This window comes from Echiichthys vipera (assembly GCF_963691815.1).
Source record: "Echiichthys vipera genome assembly, chromosome: 3".
In the NCBI taxonomy this organism is placed as follows: domain Eukaryota; kingdom Metazoa; phylum Chordata; class Actinopteri; order Perciformes; family Trachinidae; genus Echiichthys; species Echiichthys vipera.
This window is the reverse complement of record NC_139828.1, coordinates 29,343,868-29,364,497: the sequence shown is the minus strand read 5'-3', so window position 1 is coordinate 29,364,497 and position 20,630 is coordinate 29,343,868. Positions and strand designations below refer to the sequence as shown.

The 20,630-nt window shown below is 40.6% G+C and overlaps 1 protein-coding gene across 2 annotated transcripts; it reads right to left on the bottom strand.

Moving 5' to 3' along the window:
- Window positions 1-1,009: 1,009 nt before the first annotated feature.
- LOC310945505 (protein NLRC3-like) lies at window positions 1,010-20,485 on the bottom strand. 2 transcript variants are annotated; one of them, XM_083911618.1, is made up of 12 exons: window positions 20,348-20,485; window positions 17,791-17,905; window positions 16,941-17,054; window positions 14,421-14,626; window positions 9,137-10,970; window positions 6,713-6,886; window positions 5,587-5,760; window positions 4,435-4,608; window positions 3,177-3,350; window positions 2,928-3,101; window positions 2,679-2,852; window positions 1,010-2,509 (listed from the first exon to the last, which is right to left on the bottom strand). In XM_083911618.1, the coding sequence occupies exons 2-12, from the start codon at window positions 17,889-17,891 to the stop codon at window positions 2,500-2,502; spliced, it is 3,309 nt and encodes a 1,102-aa protein (XP_083767744.1). In that variant the 5' UTR covers window positions 17,892-17,905; window positions 20,348-20,485; the 3' UTR covers window positions 1,010-2,499. The 2 variants fall into 2 exon arrangements, with proteins under 2 accessions (XP_083767744.1, XP_083767745.1); XM_083911619.1 differs by lacking the exon at window positions 20,348-20,485 and adding an exon at window positions 18,227-18,257.
- Between the last annotated feature and the right edge of the window lie 145 nt (window positions 20,486-20,630).

Here is a 20,630-nt window from a genome sequence, read left to right as displayed (position 1 = left end):
TTAGCAACAGGTAGAGTGTGTGAGGTTCAAATGGAGCCAGTAATGTCAGCTCCTCACAGTTTAGGACAGCAATGTGACTTCTCTGGACAAGGTTAGATCATAAACAAATGAATAGAGCTGCACAGGACAGACACAACTTTGAACCATCGGTTTAACATCTGCTAGACGTATAAGTGCTTGACCTCCACAGCGTTTGGTATTGCAGTTTAATATTGCTCCCATATGAAATCGTTGTCAGTATAATGAGATTGGTGTGCCAGTTGCCTGTCTGCAGGTGTCAAACCTGAAGAGTTTGAATATTTGTTTGGATTGGCACATCTACCCCAGCGTTGAGGAGCTGTCTATCGGGACAGCAGTTGATTACTGCCATAAAATGAGAAGCTTTAGGCAAGGTCAGTTTATAAATATAGCACATTTTAACAATTAATCAGTTGACAGTGCTTTACATAAAACAATAAAGAGAAATTAAATAAAGTCTGTAAAACACACGTCACATGTCCTTCAGATTGAGCTCCTCTGTGAAATGGTGGATGATTTGTTCTAGAATGACAATTATCGATACCTGAACAAATATCTATTTCTGGATCCAACTTGCGGTTGAAGAGCTCAAATGTAGCTTCCAGAGAGAGCTGTGATTGTAAGAAAAAGATTAGGCAAAAACATTGGCTCATCATTGTTTGGAGTGTAGATATGCTCCTATATCAGGTTTAGTTTTTAATAATAGGTTCTAGTTCTGCATTAATCTGGGTGATACCAAATAATGCAGTTGGCTTCTTGTCACAGTCAGAACTGTTAAAATGGAGTAATTAACATTTCCAGCAGGAGGCCACAATTCCTACATACGCAATTTCTCAGTTCTCTACCATGTCTTTTGATACATATCCTATGGGCATGAGGCTTAACAATGACAATATATTTAATTGCATATAATGATACAAACAATTACAGTATATTGAAAATGTAGATAAAACAATGCAGCAAAATAGATCAACATGAAATTATAGAGTGATTATTTATTTTACAATTGTTTTTTGAGGCAAGATAATGACAACTAAACTGATTCTTTTATTATTTGTTTGTTTATGTTCAATACAGCAATGTAAGCCCGTACAATAGTTAATGTCACTTAACTTACTGGAATAATAATAGTAACAATAATAGTAACATTATGATAATGGTTAGTGATGTCCAAATGAAACTTCATGAACCACTAGATGTAGCTCTCTGTTCAACAAAGGGTTGAAAACTAGGGTTGTCAACAAAATTGATATTTGGAAAATGATCGATACTAAAAATTAGGATCAGATAAGATACCAACTTGCAAAAGTATCAATACTTTTGCCGTCAACAGTGCTACAGCTTGTCTCTCTGAGCACATGAACGCTAGTTCCTCACCTGACCAGATTTCTGAGACAAAATCAGGGAATATATTCGGTTCAGAGACGTAAAATCATGGATGATAAACGGTAACACTTACAAGAAAACCTTTGGTTCGCCTCTCCAATCAATGATATTTCTGCTTCCTGTACTATACTAGGATTTAGCCTATGTGAGTAGTAGGGTGCGCACCTATATGTGTTGTTTGGTTGACTTTTCATTTTTTCCTATCTTCCATTTTCAGATCTTTCAGTCACACGAAAACTGGGGGGCATTTCTGGGAAAAAAAAAGAAAGAAGCTGAAACAATAACAAACATGCATGTACCTGTATGTTTGGGTCTCACCAATATGAAGAGTGTCGTTACTTTATACATTTGGATTCTGCTTACTGATTTGGGTCCTTGCCGTTTTGTTAAGTAATTGTGAAGAAATAAAAACTGTAAGTAGTTAGATTTATGAAGAAAACATATGTCTTTTCTCTGAGTAATACAATCTGAAAACAAAGTAAACACCTTACAATTTGGATTGTTTTGAGTTTCATTGGTGTGGGAGTAAAAGAGGTTGAAGGAATGAAAGAACTGAATTAGCAGTGGATGTAGTTAAAGTGACTGATAATGAAGGAGTTGAAGTGTAAGATGGTTAATATGAGGATGCTACACACTTATTCAGATAAATTGGTGTGACATAGTTGTTGGTTGGTGTTTTTGTTGGTTGGAAGGAACTTCATAAGTTGCTTGTCAGTTGATGAGTTGTTTCAGAGTTTGTCAGCACTTAAACATTAAGTGTGGCTGCTAGGGTGTTCATAGTAGTCACTAATCAGTTGATATGGTGTTTCGGGAGGTTGTTATGGTGTTGCTCCAGGAAATTGTTGGCATGGTACTTGATGGCTCCCAGGCTGTTTGTAAGGACTTTCTGGTAGGTTACTAGATATTTTATAGGTTCAGGTGAGAAATGTCTGATTCTAATTTAATTTAAACATGTATTAGGGTAAGAAGTGGATAATGAAAATGTGTATATAGTCAAAATAAGAAAGACTTGAAGAAGTGGTTCTGAGATCTTTGTGTCCAGGCTGTCAATGGGGCAGATTGATGAATGATATCCTTTGTCTCTACAGTCCAGGCTTATTTAAACCTGTAGGATTAACAAAACACAAGTCACCTTCAGGTCAGCTCAGACACATGATGACAAAAAGCTTCTGATTGGCTGACTGTTTCATTTACAGTATCTCTCTCTCTCTCTTTCTGACCAATTCTGAAACTCATATTCTAAACCAGATAATTCTGGTCCAACCTCTACTGACCTCACAGTCTCCAGTATACAGTTTAAACCATCAACAAGGTCGGACAGCAGTTTCACGCCTGGATCCTGCAGCTTGTTGAGGCTCAGGTCCAGCTCTCTCAGATGGGAGGGGTTGGACTTCAGAGCTGAGGCCAGAGAAGCACAGCCTTCATCTGTGATCTGACAGTCCTTCAACCTGCAAAGAGGAAGAACTTTTTTTAAAACCATCACTGGCATTTAGGCTGTTCAGAGGGTAAAAGATAATCTCTACCTCAGAGTCTCAAGTTTACAGTGTGGACTCTCCAGTCCTGCAGACAAGTGCTTCACTCCCGAATCCTGCAGCTTGTTGAGGCTCAGCTCCAGCTCTCTCAGATGGGAAGGGTTAGACTTTAGAGCTGAGGCCAGAGAAATACAACTTCCATATGTGAGCAGACAGCATATTAACCTGCAGAGAGGAGATTAATTAAAAAAACCACAGATTGTTGACAGATCCCAAACAGAGGCCAAATAGATAATCTACCTCAGAGTCTCCAGTCTACAGTGTGGACTCTTTAGTCCAGCAGACAGTAGATTCACTCCTGAATCCTGCAGCTTGTTATAGCTCAGGTCCAGCTCTCCCAGATGGCATGGGTAGGAGCTCAGAGCAGAAGCCAGATATGAGCAGCAGCTCTCTGGTAGTTCACAGTAATTAAGTCTGTAATCACAGGATAAACACTCTCAGGATTCAGTCAAGATTCCATGTTACCAAGTCACATATTTCTACGTTTTGTCTCCTGTTTCCTCTGGCAGGTCGCTCCAGAGTTGAGGGTAATGACTGTAAAGGCTGGGCTCCTCAAATTTTTAGACTTAATTTAAGAATTATTAACAGGGGACCTCAGGCTGTTTGTATGGAATAAAGAATTCAGAAATATAAACCATAGATCATACATGCCTTATATGTGATCAACAGATATAAATCAGGAAACTGTAGAAAGGCTTAAGTTTTAGCAGAACATGCAGAAGGGCAGTGTTGTAATGGGAAATAGAGACTCCTTGTTGCAGACAGCGCTCACTATTTTTCTATGGAGTTTGACCTTGAAGGGAAATTCCGGTGTGAAATCATCCCAGACTCTTTTTAGGTCAATACACCTATCAAATCAGCCTTTGAGACAATTTTTTTGTGTACGAAAAAACTACCAGAGAAATCCGGGAGAGACGCTAACAGCCAAATGCGGCTAACACTGATAAGCTTGGGGGCGGAAAGTTGAACGCATTTAAAACGGCTTTTTTAACTACTAATACTGCTCCAAATAACCTCTGCAGTAGCATAAGAGTCCATACACATTAACCGAAGCACTACAACATGTGTAAGGACTCTTATCATGCTATTGCAGAGGTTTGGTGTTAATTTGAGCAGTGTTAGTGGTTAAAAACAATGTTTTAATGCGTTCAACGCGCTGCCTTGAGCTAATCTATGTTAGCCGCATTTGTCTCGAAGGCTTATTTGTTGGGTGTATTTGCCTAAAAAGAGCCTGAGATGATTTCACACTGGAATTTCACTTAAACTGAACTGTAATAGAAAAGTGACAAGTGATGAGTAAAGACCTTAAGAGTGGTAATGGTAAGAGTGGCCACTTGTAACCTTTTCTCTTGCCGGAGAGAAGAGCAATGAATTAATCATTTGTAAATCCGAGAATCCTGACTGATTCAGACATTTCCATTCCCACATACAGCTCAGCTGGTTAATGTCTAGATAATTTCAGTGTTGCAGTGCATGAATGGGGCTTATGTTAACTGACCTCAGAGTCTCCAATCTACTGTGTGGACTATCCAGTCCAACAGACAATAGCTTCACTCCTGAATCCTGCAGCGTGTTGTTACTCAGGTCCAGCTGTTTCAGATGGGAGGGGATGGACTTCAGAGCTGAAGCCAGAGAAGCACAGCAGCTCTCTGACAAACTGCAGTCACTCAATCTGAATAAAAATGAATCATGAAACGTTCTGATTAACAGCGGATGGGATGCGTTTGGGGGAAATAATACGTAATACGTACTAAAAGCAGCCTCTGATAATTAAGTATATTGTTACAGAAAACTGTCACTGTTTGACCAAACAACTAGGGCCCCAGTCTCCGGGATTTACTGATGAACCCGACTGCTAAATGGTAAGCTATGATCGTGCTAACCAGGGAGAATCTCAACACTGATTAGCTAATACAACCCAGCGTCACACAAATTTGCCTGAAAAGTTCAATATTTTCATCTTGAAAATCATCTGCGATTCAATGAGGTGATGGACGTGACATTGCATGTAATGCAAGATTTGCGTCACCTATCTTGAAATCGCATGTAATCGCATATGTACATTGACTTTGTATGTAAACTTGTCACATACATCACAACCATCTCGTCCGGTCTGAGCGCAGCTTTAGGGTTAAGCGAAAAAAAAAAAAACTTGGTTAGGATGGTGTGGCTCAGTCTGTTTTACAGCACATTGAAAATGTGAAACGGTTTCTTGTTGATCCCTCTCGGTTGATCAAGCAGGCACCTGTGTTGACTGGTGGGCTGAGTCCAGACAGGCCCTTTTGTTCAGATCTCTCTCTCTTTCAACCCTGCTCAAGCTGCACCATTGTGGTGCTTGGTAACTGGTTCTCAGTCATTCTTTCATTTACTTCAAAAAACTGACATGTAGTAAACGTCTCTCCTGGTATTGGGTACATTATTCTTTTTGGTGATGAGCTAGACATAAGCTAGGACTAGCCAGACAGGACTTTACAACTTTGGAAAATGTTCTACAATTGTATCTATTAGCAAGGAAACCCAAAATGTACAGTAGAGAGAAAAAGTGGGACAAAGTCCAGACATTTAGGTTCAGCCTTAATGGAAACCAGCATTAAATTAAACTAAATTACACAATAGAGATGATCAAAGAGCTAATAAAGTGGTGTCTGACCTCAGAGTCTCCAGTCTCCATTGTGGACTCTTTGGTCCAGCAAAGAGCAGCGTCACTCCTGAATCCTGCAGCTTGTTTCTGCTCAGGTCCAGCTCTCTGAGGTGGGAGGGGTTGGGCTTCATAGCAGAGGCCAGAGAAGCACAGCTGATCTCTGTCAGTCCACAATTAGCAAGTCTGTCACGAAAGGTATAATATCGAAATCAGTTATTGTCAAAGAATTGTGTTTGTGCGTAAAATCATCCCATGGTCTTTTAGGACACTTGCACACATCAAATAAGTCATCAAGACAGTTTTTTTCATGTATGAACTATTAACAGCCGGACGTGGCTAACACTGATTAGCTCAGGACAGTGCAATGAAGGCATTAAAACAGCTTTTTTTTACTATAATACTGCTCAAAATAACACCAAACCTCTGCAGTAGCATGAGAAGGGCCCCTACACATAAAACAAAACACCAACAACATAGTTAGTGAACCTGGAGTTTATTAAAAGAGTGTTTTGAAAGACTTAAATACTGGCCCTGGTACCTGCTCCTCTCGTGGTATTGGTGCTTCGTTTCATGTGTACGGACTCTTATGCTACTGCAGAGGTTTGGTGTTATTTTGAGCACTATTAGTGGTTAAAAAAGCTGTTTTAATGCCTTCACCGTGATGCCCAATCACAATTTCTACAAGATGAATTCTTTCACATTTTGCAAAAAAACTTAGTTCAATGTTTGTGATTATTTCATGACATATGTTTGCTAAGACAAAGAGAATAAACAGACACTCTAAAAAGGAGGTTGTTGATGCACAACATCAAGCAACAGATATAACGGCTCTGCATGCATGTTGCAGGGATTCTCACTAAAGCTGCTGCCAGAGTATTGGTTCTCCATTTCTCCAGTAAAACTGCATCACAAAGTAATTTGAGATTTTTGGGATGTTCAGGACTGCGTATGACAGGTCCTGCTAATATTCAAGATCTGTTTTGAGGGATTTGTTTGAATAACTGAGGAGCATTTGTAAACCAATCAATGGGAAATGAGTCGTTGAATTCCTGAGTAATCATTTTCAGTTTTTGTGTTATGTTTACATCTTGGTCAGTTTAAGATCTACAAAAGCAAAAGAAGTAGGTTAACTGACGAGAGTGACTTCAGTCTACAGTGTGGACTTTCCAGTCCAGCAGACAAGAGCTTCACTCCTGAATCCTGCAGCCTGCTTCCTCTCAGGTCCAGTTCTCTCAGGTGGGATGGGTTGGACTTTAGAGCTGAGACGATGAGTTCATAGTGAATCTTTGACATCCAACATTCACGAAGTCTGGGAATACAGAGTGGATGTAAAGTCAGTGATTTCAAAGAAAAACAAATACCAATTGCACATAAAGGCAACAAATGAAAACCAGTTATAACAATGGCAATACTTTACTATCATGAAGTGACTGACGCGTGACTTTTTATATAATTAGTCTGAAGGTGCTTTCAGACAGCGAGCAGTTTCTGCCGCTACCTCCACTGTTTGATGTAAACATGGTGGTTAAAGGGCAGCTGTGTAGGTGGGTGGTTAAATGGACAATTAAGTGTTTCTCCAATACACCTACTGTATGTCAGCACACCAAATCTCATCCCATCTTGAAAGCTAAGCAGGATAGGCCCTAGTTAGCTGTGGGTAAAAATACCAATTCATCAATGCATTGCAATATCCAATGTAATATCATTTCAGAAAATCCTGAAATCGATTACCGGTTATGGCTGTGGGCTGAGGGCCCATTTGACCAAACAAGGTTTAAGTTAACACAATGGTGGCCAAAGCTAGTAGCAGTCACAGCAAGACTTTCACCCGGGCGGGTTTATTTCCCGGGTGTTCGCTGTTCGTGTCCCGGTGCCGTTCATGTCGTGGACGTACTAAACCAAACCACAGCCTTTTTTCTAATCCTAACCAAGTTATTTTCATGTCTTATCCTAACAATCACCTTTTGTAGGCCAAAATCTGTCACATAACTGTGTTTGGTGCGTTGCTGTTGTGGACCACTTCCGGTCTAGTGGTTTTTAGTGGCCGACTTACGGTCCGTCAACGTCTTTCATCCAATTTTTGTTCACAGTTTTACCAATTTCTGAACAAACTTTTTCATATGATGTTCTAAGAACCTGGTCATGAAGTAATTTTTATAGTAATAATAATGCTCACGCCAGTAAGAGAATATCCCTGCAGCCCCCGCCCATCACCATACAGTTACTGCTCAACAGAGATTGTGTTTGGATCGTTGCCAAACGGAGCCACTCGCTCATCTCACAGAACAGATACATATACATGGTATTAAAAATATAGTTTTCCCGCTGTATATGTGTTTTGAACATAACTGTATCTAAATTGAAGGATTAATCTGTGTGCGTCTATATCACTGTTTCCCCTCACTTGATTTCTTCCCATTGAGCCAAAATGAAAGCTATTTTGGTTTAGTAAACTTCTGTCAGTCAGCTGGTGAGGGCAGGTTCTCATGCAGCTGTCACTCAGGAGCTGTGGAGAGATAGTTTAGACAGACCTGTTCACTCAACACGTCATATATGGAGGCTTCGGGTTCGACAGGTCCGATGACCTTTAGATCAAAATCGAATCGATATAAAATCTTGACCTGAACAATCAAAATTGAATCATGGGTATGGTTGGTTACCGAAACCCGGTGCCTACATTACCCCGGTTGCTAAACAAACGGTATCTATCAAAACAAATCACAATGCAGATGTTGGTGCCTCATTTTGGTGCCCCTAAATTCCTGCGCTACTCTCATGGGCTGAGTCACATCAGCTGGCAGACTGAGGCCTGGGAATAATAATAATAATACAAATAATAACAACAACAACAACAACAATAATAATAGGTTAATAACAAAAATAAAATGTATCAGAAGAAGAAACTAACAGCATCATATATATAAAAAGCTTAAGATTTATGAATTTCAAATTTAAATTTGACTTAGTAAAAAAGCCATTCTTTAATGTTGTTTTTATTTTTATATCGGCACCATTTTAAATGTATAGTTTTAACACCGTTATCGGAAAAACACAAACGATACCCAACCCTATACGTAAGGTTATGATAATACCCAGTTCTAGTTAAAACGTTATTCTTTCCAACAGTTAATACATCAGCAAACATTCCCGTCCGTCCCCACTGATAACAACATCTTACACTAAAATTAGCAGTCTTTCTCCATGTGTTATTGAAACCACAAGACAAAGTGGCTTGTGCTTGCATACGTTTGTCCCTGTGGTTGGATTAGTTTATGGATACAGTATTTGTTTTCTTGTTGATAAACTCTGCTAAAGTGCAGAAGTTCTTCTTCAGCTGGTGATTTTGGCAGTTAAACAGCTTCGGGTACATCAACGCCTCCTTCATGTAAATGCAAGCATCTCATCTGTTTCTAAATTACTGTTATCTGGATACAAGGCACTTGACATGACAAATGAAATGGGGCCTTGGTGGCTGAATTTCAGTCTCCTGATACCTGCTGCCTTTCCCAGTGACAGTATTTCTACAATGTTGTATAATGATGCTGTAATCGTGACATACCGAGCTTTTGTGCAGTTCCTCACAGCTGGAATCAGTCTTAGTCGACCCTTCCATGATGCGTTGTACTTGTCCAGGTCCAGTTCATCCAGAACCTCCTCTGACATCTGAAGCATGTAGGCCAGAGCTGAGCAGTGGATCTCAGAGAGTTCTTTCTCTGATCTATTATCTGACTTCAGGAACTCTTGGATCTCCTGATGTACTGAGTGGTGGTTCATCTCCGTCAAACAGTGGAAGATGTTGATGCTTCTGTCAGGGGAGATCATATTAGCCTTCATCCCCTTCAGGTTGTTGATGGCTCTCTGCATGATTCCTGGACTGTTGTATGTCTGACCCAGCAGGCCTCCTAAGAGTATCTGGTTGGACTCCAGAGAGAGGCCATGAAGGAAGCGAACAAACAGGTCCAGGTGGCCATTTTTACTTTCAAGAGATTTCTCCATATTGCTAGACAGGAAGACATCTAGGGGTGGGTAATCGTGGTCCTCATCCTCATTTTCATCACCATTGTCGCTGTCATCATCATCACTATTTCCCAGGAAGTCATCCAGTACCTCTGTGTTCTTGCTGGTGTAACAGTGGAAGAGATAGACTGCAGCCAGAAACTCCTGAATGCTCAGATGAACAAAGCAGTAGACTGTTTTCTGGAAGATCACACTCTCTCTTTTGAAGATCTCTGTACAAACTCCTGAGTACAACAAGGCCTCTGCTACATCAACACCACACTGCTCCAGGTCTTCTTGGTAGAACATCATGTTTCCTTTCTCCAGCTGTTCAAATGCCAGCCTACCCAGCTTCAGAAGAACTTCCCTGTCCACCTCCTTCAGCTCCTGTGGACTCGTCTCTTGTCCCTCATCGTACTTCTGCTTCTTCTTCTTTGTCTGAACCAGCAGGAAGTGTGAGTACATGTCAGTCAGGGTCTTTGGCAGCGCTTCCCTTTGGTCTGTAGTCAACATGTGATCCAGAACTGTAGCAGTGATCCAGCAGAAGACAGGGATTAGAGACATGATGTGGAGGCTCCTGGATGTCTTGATGTGTGAGATGATTCTGCTGGACAGCTCCTCATCACTAAATCTCCTCCTGAAGTACTCCTCCTTCTGGGCGTCGGTGAAGCCTCGTACTTCGGTCACCCTGTCAACACATGCAGGAGGGATCTGATTGGCTGCTGCAGGTCGGGAAGTTATCCAGATGAGAGCCGATGGAAGTAGATTCCCCTTGATGAGGTTTGTCAACAGCTCGTTCACTGATGACTTCTGTGTGACATCAGACACAACCTCATTGTTGTGAAAATCCAATGAAAGTCTGCTTTCATCCAGGCCGTCAAAGATGAACAAAACTCTACACACAGCAAGCTTCTCTGCTGTGACCTTCTGTAATGTTTGATGGAAAACATGGAGCAGCCCGAGAAGACAGTACTGCTCATCTTTGATCAAGTTCAGCTCCCTGAACGAAAGCAAAATCACCAGATTGATTTCTTGGTTTTCCAAACACTCTGCCCAGTCCAGAGTGAACTTCTGCACAGAGAAGGTTTTTCCAATGCCTGCGACGCCGTTCGTGAGAACGACTCTGATGTTTCTCTCTTGGTCAGACAAGGCTTTAAAGATGTTGTGGCACTTGATTGGAGTGTCATGGTGGGTCTTCTTCGAAACAGTTTCGAGCTGCCTCACCTCATGTTGGGTATTAACCTCTTCACTCTGCCCCTCTGTGATGTGAAGCTCTGTGTAAATCCTGTTGAGGAGGGTTCCACCTCCTGTTTCATCACTTCCTTCAGTCACACATTCACATCTCTTTTTCAGGCTGATCTTATATTCATGTAAAACCTCCTGCAGACCATTATCTGCTGAAAGACAACAAGACATTGGATTTAAATTACTGCAACTAACCAAAAACTAAGGGGGTTCTGCTCTGATGTGTCAGTGTTTGATGTTAAAGTGTAATTCATGCGTAAAATCATCCCATGGTCTTTTTCAACATTTAGTTTTTTTCATGTATAAACTATTTACGGAGTCGCTAACAGTTGCAAACAGTCGGACGTGGCAAACACTGTTCAGCTCGGGGCATTAAGGTGAACGCATTAAAACCTCTTTTTTAACCACTAATATTCCTCAAAATAACACAAAACCTCTGCAGTAGCATGATAAGAGTCCTTACACATAAAACGAAGCATCAAAAACGTAGTTAGTGAACCCAGAGTTTATTAAAAGAGTGTTTTAAAGACTTACCTACTGGCCCCTGTACCAACTCCTCTCGTAATTAAAGTCCATTCAAGTGGATTACCAAATGCAATCCAAAAGAAAGGAGCCCATTCATGATTTATTCCAGCAAAACACATAAACTTTGTGGTATGTGGCAGTTTGATGAAATATAAGTTAATAATAGATGTAAAAGATTCGGAAAAGTCCAAGACAGCAAATATCCCTGCAGCACCGAAACATCACATGAGGGGGTGGGGGGCATGTGTTGCGGAAAGGGGCTACAGGCAGAGGTAGCATCAGACATAGCATCAGTCTCGGTGTTTGTGTATTTTTTGGTGTGCCTGTGGATACTGTGAGCCCATGGGCCCAGAAGATGAATGTTTATGCTGCCAACGGAGTGACATTTTGAGCCGTGGCCTGGAATCATTGAGTACTACAACAGGCTGTGATACTGCTATGGAGGATTCTCCTGCCCTCATCAACCATAACGTGCTGGACACTAAACTGGAAGAGGTGACCAATTCCTAAATAAATCATCAATGGACTCCTTCCCTTTGGATTGCATTTGGTAATCCACATGGATGGACTTTAATTATGAGAGGAGCTGGTACAGGGGCCAGTAGGTAAGTCTTTCAAAACACTCTTTAAATAAACTCTGGGTTCACAAACTACGTTGTTGGTGCTTCATTTTATGTGAAGGGACTCTTATCATGATACTGCAGAGGTTTGCTGTTATATTGAGCAGCATTAGCGGTTAAAAAAAAACGTTTTAATGACTTCACCGTACAGCCCCGAGCTAATCATTGTTAGCCACGTCCAACTATTAGTGACTGTTAGCGACCCTCCTGGATTTCTCAGTTAATTGTTTATACATGAAAAAACTGTCTTGTTGGCTTATTTGATGCATGCAAGTGTCGAAAAAGACCATGGGATGATTTTACGCCGGAATTACACTTTAAATATCTATACTGCCTGACCCGACAAATATAGCTTTGCATTAGATTGTCATATGCCCAAGCTGTAATCGGCTGATTGGATGATTTCCATAAGCCACACATCAATCAAAGCCCATCTCACACAAGGTGGTTCATTTATATGACTGCAACAGCACTGATCTCTGCACATCAATGTTATTACACACCTCTGCTGTGGCAAAGCTTTGACACCTGCACCCAGCCTCCACCTTTCTACACTCAACAAAAATAAAAAAAACACTTTTGTTTTGGCTCCCATTTTTCATGAGATGGACTTAAAGATCTAAAATTCATTGCATATACACAATATTACCATTTCTCTCAAACATTATTCACAAATCTGTCTAAATGTGTGATAGTGAGCACTTCTGCTTTGCTCAAAATGCCACAGATGCCACAAGCATTGAGGGAGCGTGCAATTGGCATGCTGACAGCAGGAATGTCAACCAGATCTGTTGCTCGTGCATTGAATGTTCATTTCTCCACCATAAGCCGTCTCCAAAGGTGTTTTAGAGAATATGGCAGTACATCCAACCGGCCTCACAACCGCAGACCACGTGTAACCACACCAGCCCAGGACCTCCACATCCAGCAGGTTCACCTCCAAGATCGTCTGAGACCAGCCACTGAGACAGCTGCTGAAACAATTGGTTTGTATAACCAAACAATTTCTGCACAAACTGTCAGAAACCGTCTCAGGGAAGCTCAACTGCATGCTCGTCATCCTCATCGGGGTCTTGACCTGACTCCAGCTCGTCGGCGTAACAGACTTGAGTGGGCAAATGCTCACATTCGATGGTGTCTGGCACGTTGGAGAGGTGTTCTCTTCACGGATGAATCTCGGTTTACATTGTTCAGGGCAGATGGCAGACAGCGTGTGTGGCGTCGTGTGGGTGAGCGCTTTGCTGATGTCAATTTTGTGGATCGAGTGGCCCATGGTGGTGGTGGGGTTATGGTATGGGCAGGCATCTGTTATGGACGAAGAACACAGGTGCATTTTATTGATGGCATTCTGAATGCACAGAGATACCATGATGAGATCCTGAGGCCCATTGTTGTGCCATACATCCATGAACATCACCTCACGTTTCAGCAAGATAATGCACGGCCCCATGTTGCAAGGATCTGTACACAATTCTTGGAAGCTGAAAATGTCCCAGTTCTTGCATGGCCAGCATACTCACCGGACATGTCACCCATTGAGCATGTTTGGGATGCTCTTGACCGGCGTATACGACAGCGTGTACCAGTTCCCACTAATATCCAGCAACTTCGCACAGCCATTGAAGAGGAGTGGACCAATATTCCACAGGCCACAATTGACAATCTGAAAAACTATGCGAAGGAGATGTGTTGCACTGCATGAGGCAAATGGTGGTCAGACCAGATACTGACTGGTTCTGAGTCCCCAGACCCCCAATAAAGCAAAAAAATGTACTGTACATTTCAGGGTGGCCTTTTATTGTGGACAGTCTAAGGCACACCTGTGCACTAATCATGATGTCAGATCAGCATCTGGATGTGGCACACCTGTGAGGTGGGATGGATTATCTGAGCAAAGCAGAAGTATCACACATTTAGACAGATTTGTGAACAATGTTTGAGAGAAATGGTAATATTGTTTATCTGGTATGAATTTTAGATCTTTAAGTCCATCTCATGAAAAATGGGAGCAAAAACAAAAGTGTTGCGTTTAAAAATTTGTTGAGTGTAGTTTGGAGTCCTAATATTAGTGATGTCCACATGAAGCGTCATGAACCATTAGTTGTATTTGTTGAGCCCACTAGATGGAGCTTAGAAAACTTAGTAAGAGTTTAGTAAATGGTTCATGAAGCTTCATTTGGAAATTACTACTATATGTATCAAAGATTTTAAAAATGATATTCAATGTCTTGCTTTGAGCTCGCTCTTGTATACCCATTAGGGAAATCTGCATTTTGCTTCCTGTATTGGCTCAGCATGTGCTGTCTAATATAGGGAGCATTATAAATAGCAGAGCTATCAATGCCAAACATAACTTCTATAATCTATAATGAGAGTGTTCCTGGATTCAAATAACTAAACCAATAAGAATCTTGTTTTCAGACATAAAGACGTCAGCAGACAGATGTAGAGTCTTACTTTTTACCGAGCTGGTCTTCCTGGCTGTCTGCAGTCCAGCTCTTGTTTTGGATCTGCATTGAGGACAGGAGGAGTCTCCTAGTGAAGCAGACTGGTCCCAGTATGAGGTAATGCACTGTCTGCAGAACCAGTGCGCACAGCTGGTAGAGACGGGATCCTTCAGGACGTCCTGACACAGAGCGCAACTGAGCTGCTCCTCCTGATTACTGTAAATGTTATATACACTGTCAAGGATGGATTAAACTCATAGTTAAATAAATGTCTGTTTAGTCACAAAAACCCACCGGCAATGACTGTTTATTGACAAAGAAGCCTAAGACAATGAGCAGGTAAAGAGAAAAAAAAACCCAAGATGTTTAAGATTGTAACTTTAAAGTCATAATCTGTAAAAATTGAGATGCGTTGTTTCTAGCGGCCTCTTTGGCAGTAAGATGTAACTACCGGTGAGCCTGTTCTTTCAGAGCCTCCATCTTCAGGTTCATGGTCACTATGTGTGTGTTGACTTTTTTTTATCTTTTGTAAGCTTTATTGAAACACATTCCCCTCTCTACTGTCCCCTATATGTTCCCCTCTTAAATCCACACACACACACACACACACATGTTCCTATTACACTTCTGCCCTTACTACAAGCCTGACTCAGAAGTTGGAAGTTCTGAGGAATACAAGTGAATGCAGCAGAACTGGCAGTGAGGAGCTTCACCAGGCAGACCAACCGTTGTCAGCAGTGTCACTAACATGGCGACTTATTCACATCCAGCCTGTGAATGTCTCCACAGACACACAGATATTGGAATACTCAGTAAAAAGACAAGTACAAGTGCTTTCATTAGTGGATCATATGATCAATTATTGTTTTAACTCACTCTTTGGTAGATAGGAACCAAAAGACAACTAACTAGATGAAAATCTTACAGATTAAAATCTTTAACTGAAGTTTAAAAAAAAAGTTGTCGCAATGTATGACAATGTAAAAATAAAGATTTGATGATGTAAAATCATAGTTTACTACATATCATTTTAACATAAGTAAAATATTAACTGTAACTATGATGAAATTATAATTTCACAGAAGAAAAGAAATTCTCAGCTGGGCAAACTCATCTAAAGGTTATCTGTGATTTTTTTTGACCACCAGTTAAACTATGGAGCAATATGTACATGGGTTCCGGTTCTGTCTACACATGCACATACTGTTTGCATGACGGCATACAAATAGCTTTACGCCATTCAACTGTTCTGCAGTTAAATATGCAGAAATCTGCCAACAAAGATAGGGAAGAAGAAACTGCCAGCAAGTAAGCATGAATGTACAGAAAGCAGGTTTGGGAATGTTCAATAGTGAGCTTTGTAAATGTCTTGACAGCAGCTCCAGTCTATGCAATATGACTGAAACAGTCATTATGGCATCATGTTTGTCTTCCTCTGTTGGTGTTTTCCTGCGTGCGTTCGTGCTTATTCCTGGTAGGTTGCACCAGGTGGTTCCCATTGTCACTAATCGCCTCCTCTCCTGTATTAGAAGACTGGCCTGAGACTCATTTGTTTCTCTGTGTCATCGCAGATAGTTTGTAAATGCTCCTGTGCTCATCTGCATGTGTTTTCCCTATGGCCTTCTTCTCCATCTCGTAAATAGTTTGCTACCCGGAGGACACCATTACAATGTGGAGAGACGACCCATCTGGAAACTGAGATTCTTCACCGACACTGGGCACGCTCTGTAGAGAAGTACGCCACTCACAAGCCCCCACTCTTTCTTACAGGGTGCACTTTGTAAATAAATTTTTCTTCTATTTAAACTTTTGACCTGACTCTGTGTTCGTGTCTGCGTTTGGGTCCCAGTTTCCCCAGTACGAGTTCATGACAGCAACAGAAATTCCTACTCATCAGTTATGCTTTTATATCATTTTCATCTCATTCAATCACTGATCTTATGAACTGACCACTTTAGGATATTTTCCTCATATGCAGTCTTTTTCTTTACAGGTAGAACATACTTCTTAGGTCTTTTTCTTTCCAGACATGACACATCAAAACAGTGACGTTTATATAACTCAGATGAGCTGCAGCTAATTCACAGTTGTAGTCACAGTAAAATCCACACTTAATTAAAAAAAAAAACAGTGATGGAAAATGTTTACCCCTGATAATGATTTGTGACAAGTATAGTAAATATCTCCCAAAGAGTGTCAGTGAGAAACAAAACTCTGCAGGAACCTATAACATAGTGATGTCCAAATTAAGCATTAGTTGTATTTGTTGAGCCCACTAGAGGGAGCTCCTGGTCTAGAGGAAAAATGAATGGTGATTCAGTGTGTTTTCAACCCTTTGTTGAACAGAGAGCTCCATCTAGTGGACTCCGAAAATAAAGAAAATGCTTCATGAACATTCGTTTGATCACTACTGTAACAGGTTCAGCTTAATTGTTAAACATGCCTGTTGCCTTAAAAATTCTCACATTTTACGGTGTGAGTGGTGGCCCTGGAACAGAGCTTCATAATCACCATCACAGTAGAAACTTACTTCGTGTGTGAGTGCCGATCACTGAAGAATGGAGGGGAATCTTTGGACCAGTCACTCTGCACAGAAAGCCGGCTGCAGCCTGAATACACTGATGTTTTTCTGTGGTCCAGCTCTCTGGTGACAACAAGATACATTTACGATGATGAACAACATCTGTCATCAACCAACAGCCATAAATCAAACTACAGCTCTGGAAAACTAGTTTCAGAACTGGGGTACACAATAAAGTTAAATGCATACAGCAAACATCTGTACTTTTAGTGTCTGCTACTTTGAGAGAGATAATGTTGCTACTTTACTGTAAAGAGAACTGTGGTGTGTAAATACATAAGTACAAATACATTCAGGCCTAAATAGAGAACACTGGCTGTGGGTCTTTTGTTACCGAAATGTTTGTTCAAATGGACACATTTCAGGAGGAAGTGATGATCTGTTGTCTTTGCATTACAGTGGTGTTGGGTCCTGATTAGTCTTTCACATCAAAGAACCTGAAGGAGAATTCTGTGATGTGAAACTTAACTATGTAGAAAATGGGAATGTTTACTTGAAATACTCTTGGTTATATTCTGTCAAATAGAAGAATACTTCTATGCATATTTACTTTTTATTTGTATTTACATTCATTAAAGTTATATTGTCATACTGTAGTATTTTTTCATTTATTACATTGAACCAGCTGTTTCAGTTTAATGTTCAGTCTTAATACTTTTCCGTGGACGGTTTTGTTTTGAACTCTCTTATTGGACAAGTAGAGAAGCAAATGAGGTTTACAATAAGTAGCTTAGTTATGCCTTCAGTGGTGCCTTTGGTGTTGATGCTGATATTCTGTTTTAGTTTTACAGTCTCTTACATTGTGTGTGAGGGTTGATGACTGAAGAACGGTGGTGTATCTTTGGACCAGACTGAAGACACTGATCCGCCCTCTTCTTCCTCAGCACAATCACCCATCATGTGGATATCAGTCACTGAGAGATGAAACATTGACACACGTAAACAGTGACATTAACACATGTAAACAGTAACATTAACACATGGACACAAGGTAACATTAACACTTGACAACATTGTAATTTGAAAAAATATCTCAGATATTCTATAAACTGTTACAGATTTATAAAAGCCAAATTTTGTATCTGACATCAAACACCAGCATTGTGGTATTTTTCCCAGCTGATTAGATATCCAGACTTTCATGTGATCATTCAGCATTAAATATGCGCATTTTTTTTATTGATTGCAGTCGGTGATTATTTAATGTGCACTATTTAATGTGAAGTTCTACAAACCATCCTCTCTGCTGTGGCTGATCCCGCTCCTGTGTAGACTGGACATGTGACAAAACATTTGTTTATCTCTATTCAACTTTGAACTGTAACAAAACTATTTTGACAATCTGATTGTCTGCCGATTGCTCACCTGACAAAACATTTGTGTTAATTAAACTTTGAAAGTATAATATGTAGAAAGTATCATTTACTGGTTAACACACAGCAATCAGAATCGAGCGAGAGCGAGAGCGAGAGCCAGAGAGCCAGAGAGCCAGAGAGCGAGAGAGCCAGAGAGCGAGAGAGAGAGAGCTGCAGTGATGGTTAAACAAACAGACTAAGGGGAGAGAGTGGGAAGCAGTATCAAAGGAATCAAACTGTATTTAAGGATTATTTTACGGCGGTTACATTCAAGGCACAAATAAACACAGATACCTCCACAGAGTCTTGCTAGAGGGTTCTTGTCAGGCTTGGCAGAAAGAGAGGACTCAGATGCAGGTAGGCGGCAGCAATGACAGGTTTTATTTTCTGAGTAGCAACTCTTCAGACAGATGTAAATCTGTATGAAAATCTCTAAACATGGAAGACTAGACACAGGATGACAGACAACACAGAAGAACACAGGACATCCCAAAGGAGGAAAAAAGAACTATTCTATTCTCAAAATCTAAATCTATGAAAATGAATCGAACAGAAAATCACTTCTCAAGGAAGGCTCGTGGGCTATAAAAGTTAAGCTACTCTAACTGAGTACAAGCTTTAAAGGAAAGAAAAGCGCTCCAAACGAAGGGAGAAACAAAAGCTATAAAATTACCTAACTAGAACCAAAAGACTGATATAAAATATTAACAAAAAATCACTCTTCTTCAGAGGCAAACTAGACAGAAAACAAAACTGGGCAATACTTAACTGGACAACGATCAAGACTGTGAACAAGTAATAATTGAGAGGGATTACTTTTGTATTAGTTTAAATATTGTTTTAAGTATCTACATATCATACCTTTAAACTATATTTCTGTCAGAAATCTACACCCTATTGTCTGACTGGGTCGTTGTGCATGTCAGCGCAATGTCAAATTTGGTGGATTTTTGCCAGATGGTGGCGCTGTAACAACAAACTTAGATTCTGTGGGTCCAGACAAAACTATGGATGAAAGCCGCCATCTTCAATTTTGAGTTGTTTTTTGTTTTTTATTTGCTTCTCCTGAAAATTAAAGTTGATGCACCTGAGGACCAAGTTGGAAAAAGGTTGGCCCTCAAAGTAGACTCAAATGCTGAGCAGGGATTAAATTACAAAACAAAGAACACTTGCACACGTGAAATTACAACCATATTTGGTAGATGTGTAGATATGAGGTCTGAGGTTATGATGACCAAATGAAGCCTCATAAAGCATTAGTTGAATTTTTTGAGTCCACTAGATGGAGCTCTTGGTTTAAAGAAAAAGAATCAATGAATGGTGATTCAGTGTGTTTTCAACCCTTTGTTGAACAGAGAGCTCCATCTAGTGGACTCAAACAACAAAGACAATGCATCATGAAGCTTCATTGGGACATCACTAGTCTGAGTCATGGCAAATTTGGTACCATTTGGCCAGATTGGCTGTTAAGTCGTGACGTAACGCCCTTTAGAAAATATGATTTCTGGGTCCAAGCCGGTCGAAGCCTAGTATTTCTGGCCGGAGAGAAAGCTGGACCAACAGCCGGATAGGTGGCACTATAGCAGCCTCATCACACACTCTGAACAGGAACATCCACATTAAATTAAGTGTTGACATTCAGCAGCCTCTGACCTGTCTTCCACCCTTTTCTTTTGCTTTTGCTTTTGTTGTATTTGGTTTGTCTTTACATTAAATTCCCTTTTAGTTAAGTAAAATAACATTAATTTTAGTGGTGTGTTCTCATCTTGGGTTGTCACATTAGCCTCATGTTTAGTGAAAACAGCTGACGGTCTTTGTTTGAAGGAGTGGATCAGATCAAATCTCACACTAAAGATTAAACAGGAAGTATGTTTCCCAAATACATAACTGTCAGAACACATATGACGATACAAAGAACATGATGCAACATGGGGATGAAGTCACTACAAGCCCTGGCTCCTCTCTGTAGACTAATAAGAATGATGTTGAATAAACACCGACCTGCCTGCTGCTGCCGGAGCTCTTCTTGTTCTGTGTGTGCTGCTTTATTTCTGTCTCTGTCACGACCGGATTTAGGTTTTATATGTTTTCAAGTGAGAGGAATTTTAAGCAGGCTGAGGAGAGAGCATGGCAGTAAACCGAAAGTAAAGGAAGAGGGGGAGGGACCAGCAGGGGTGGAGAAGCAACAGAGAGAAGCTGTTCATCAAATTTGAACAAGAAAAGTAGAAAAAACAAACATCAGTAAATATGAAATCTGACTGTCACAAAAGTCTTAACATGTTTT

What these genes read in the sequence shown, in the direction of transcription:
- LOC310945505 (XM_083911618.1), bottom strand. Translation starts at nt 17,891, where the DNA reads ATGATGGGTGATTGTGCTGAGGAAGAAGAGGGCGGATCAGTGTCTTCA. An exon ending in GAAGACCAGCTCGGTAAAAA is followed by an intron (nt 10,971 to 14,420) that starts GTAAGACTCTAC and finishes GTTGTCTTTCAG; the next exon opens with CAGATAATGGTCTGCAGGAG. An exon ending in TGTAAACTTGAGACTCTGAG is followed by an intron (nt 2,853 to 2,927) that starts GTAGAGATTATC and finishes TCCTCTTTGCAG; the next exon opens with GTTGAAGGACTGTCAGATCA.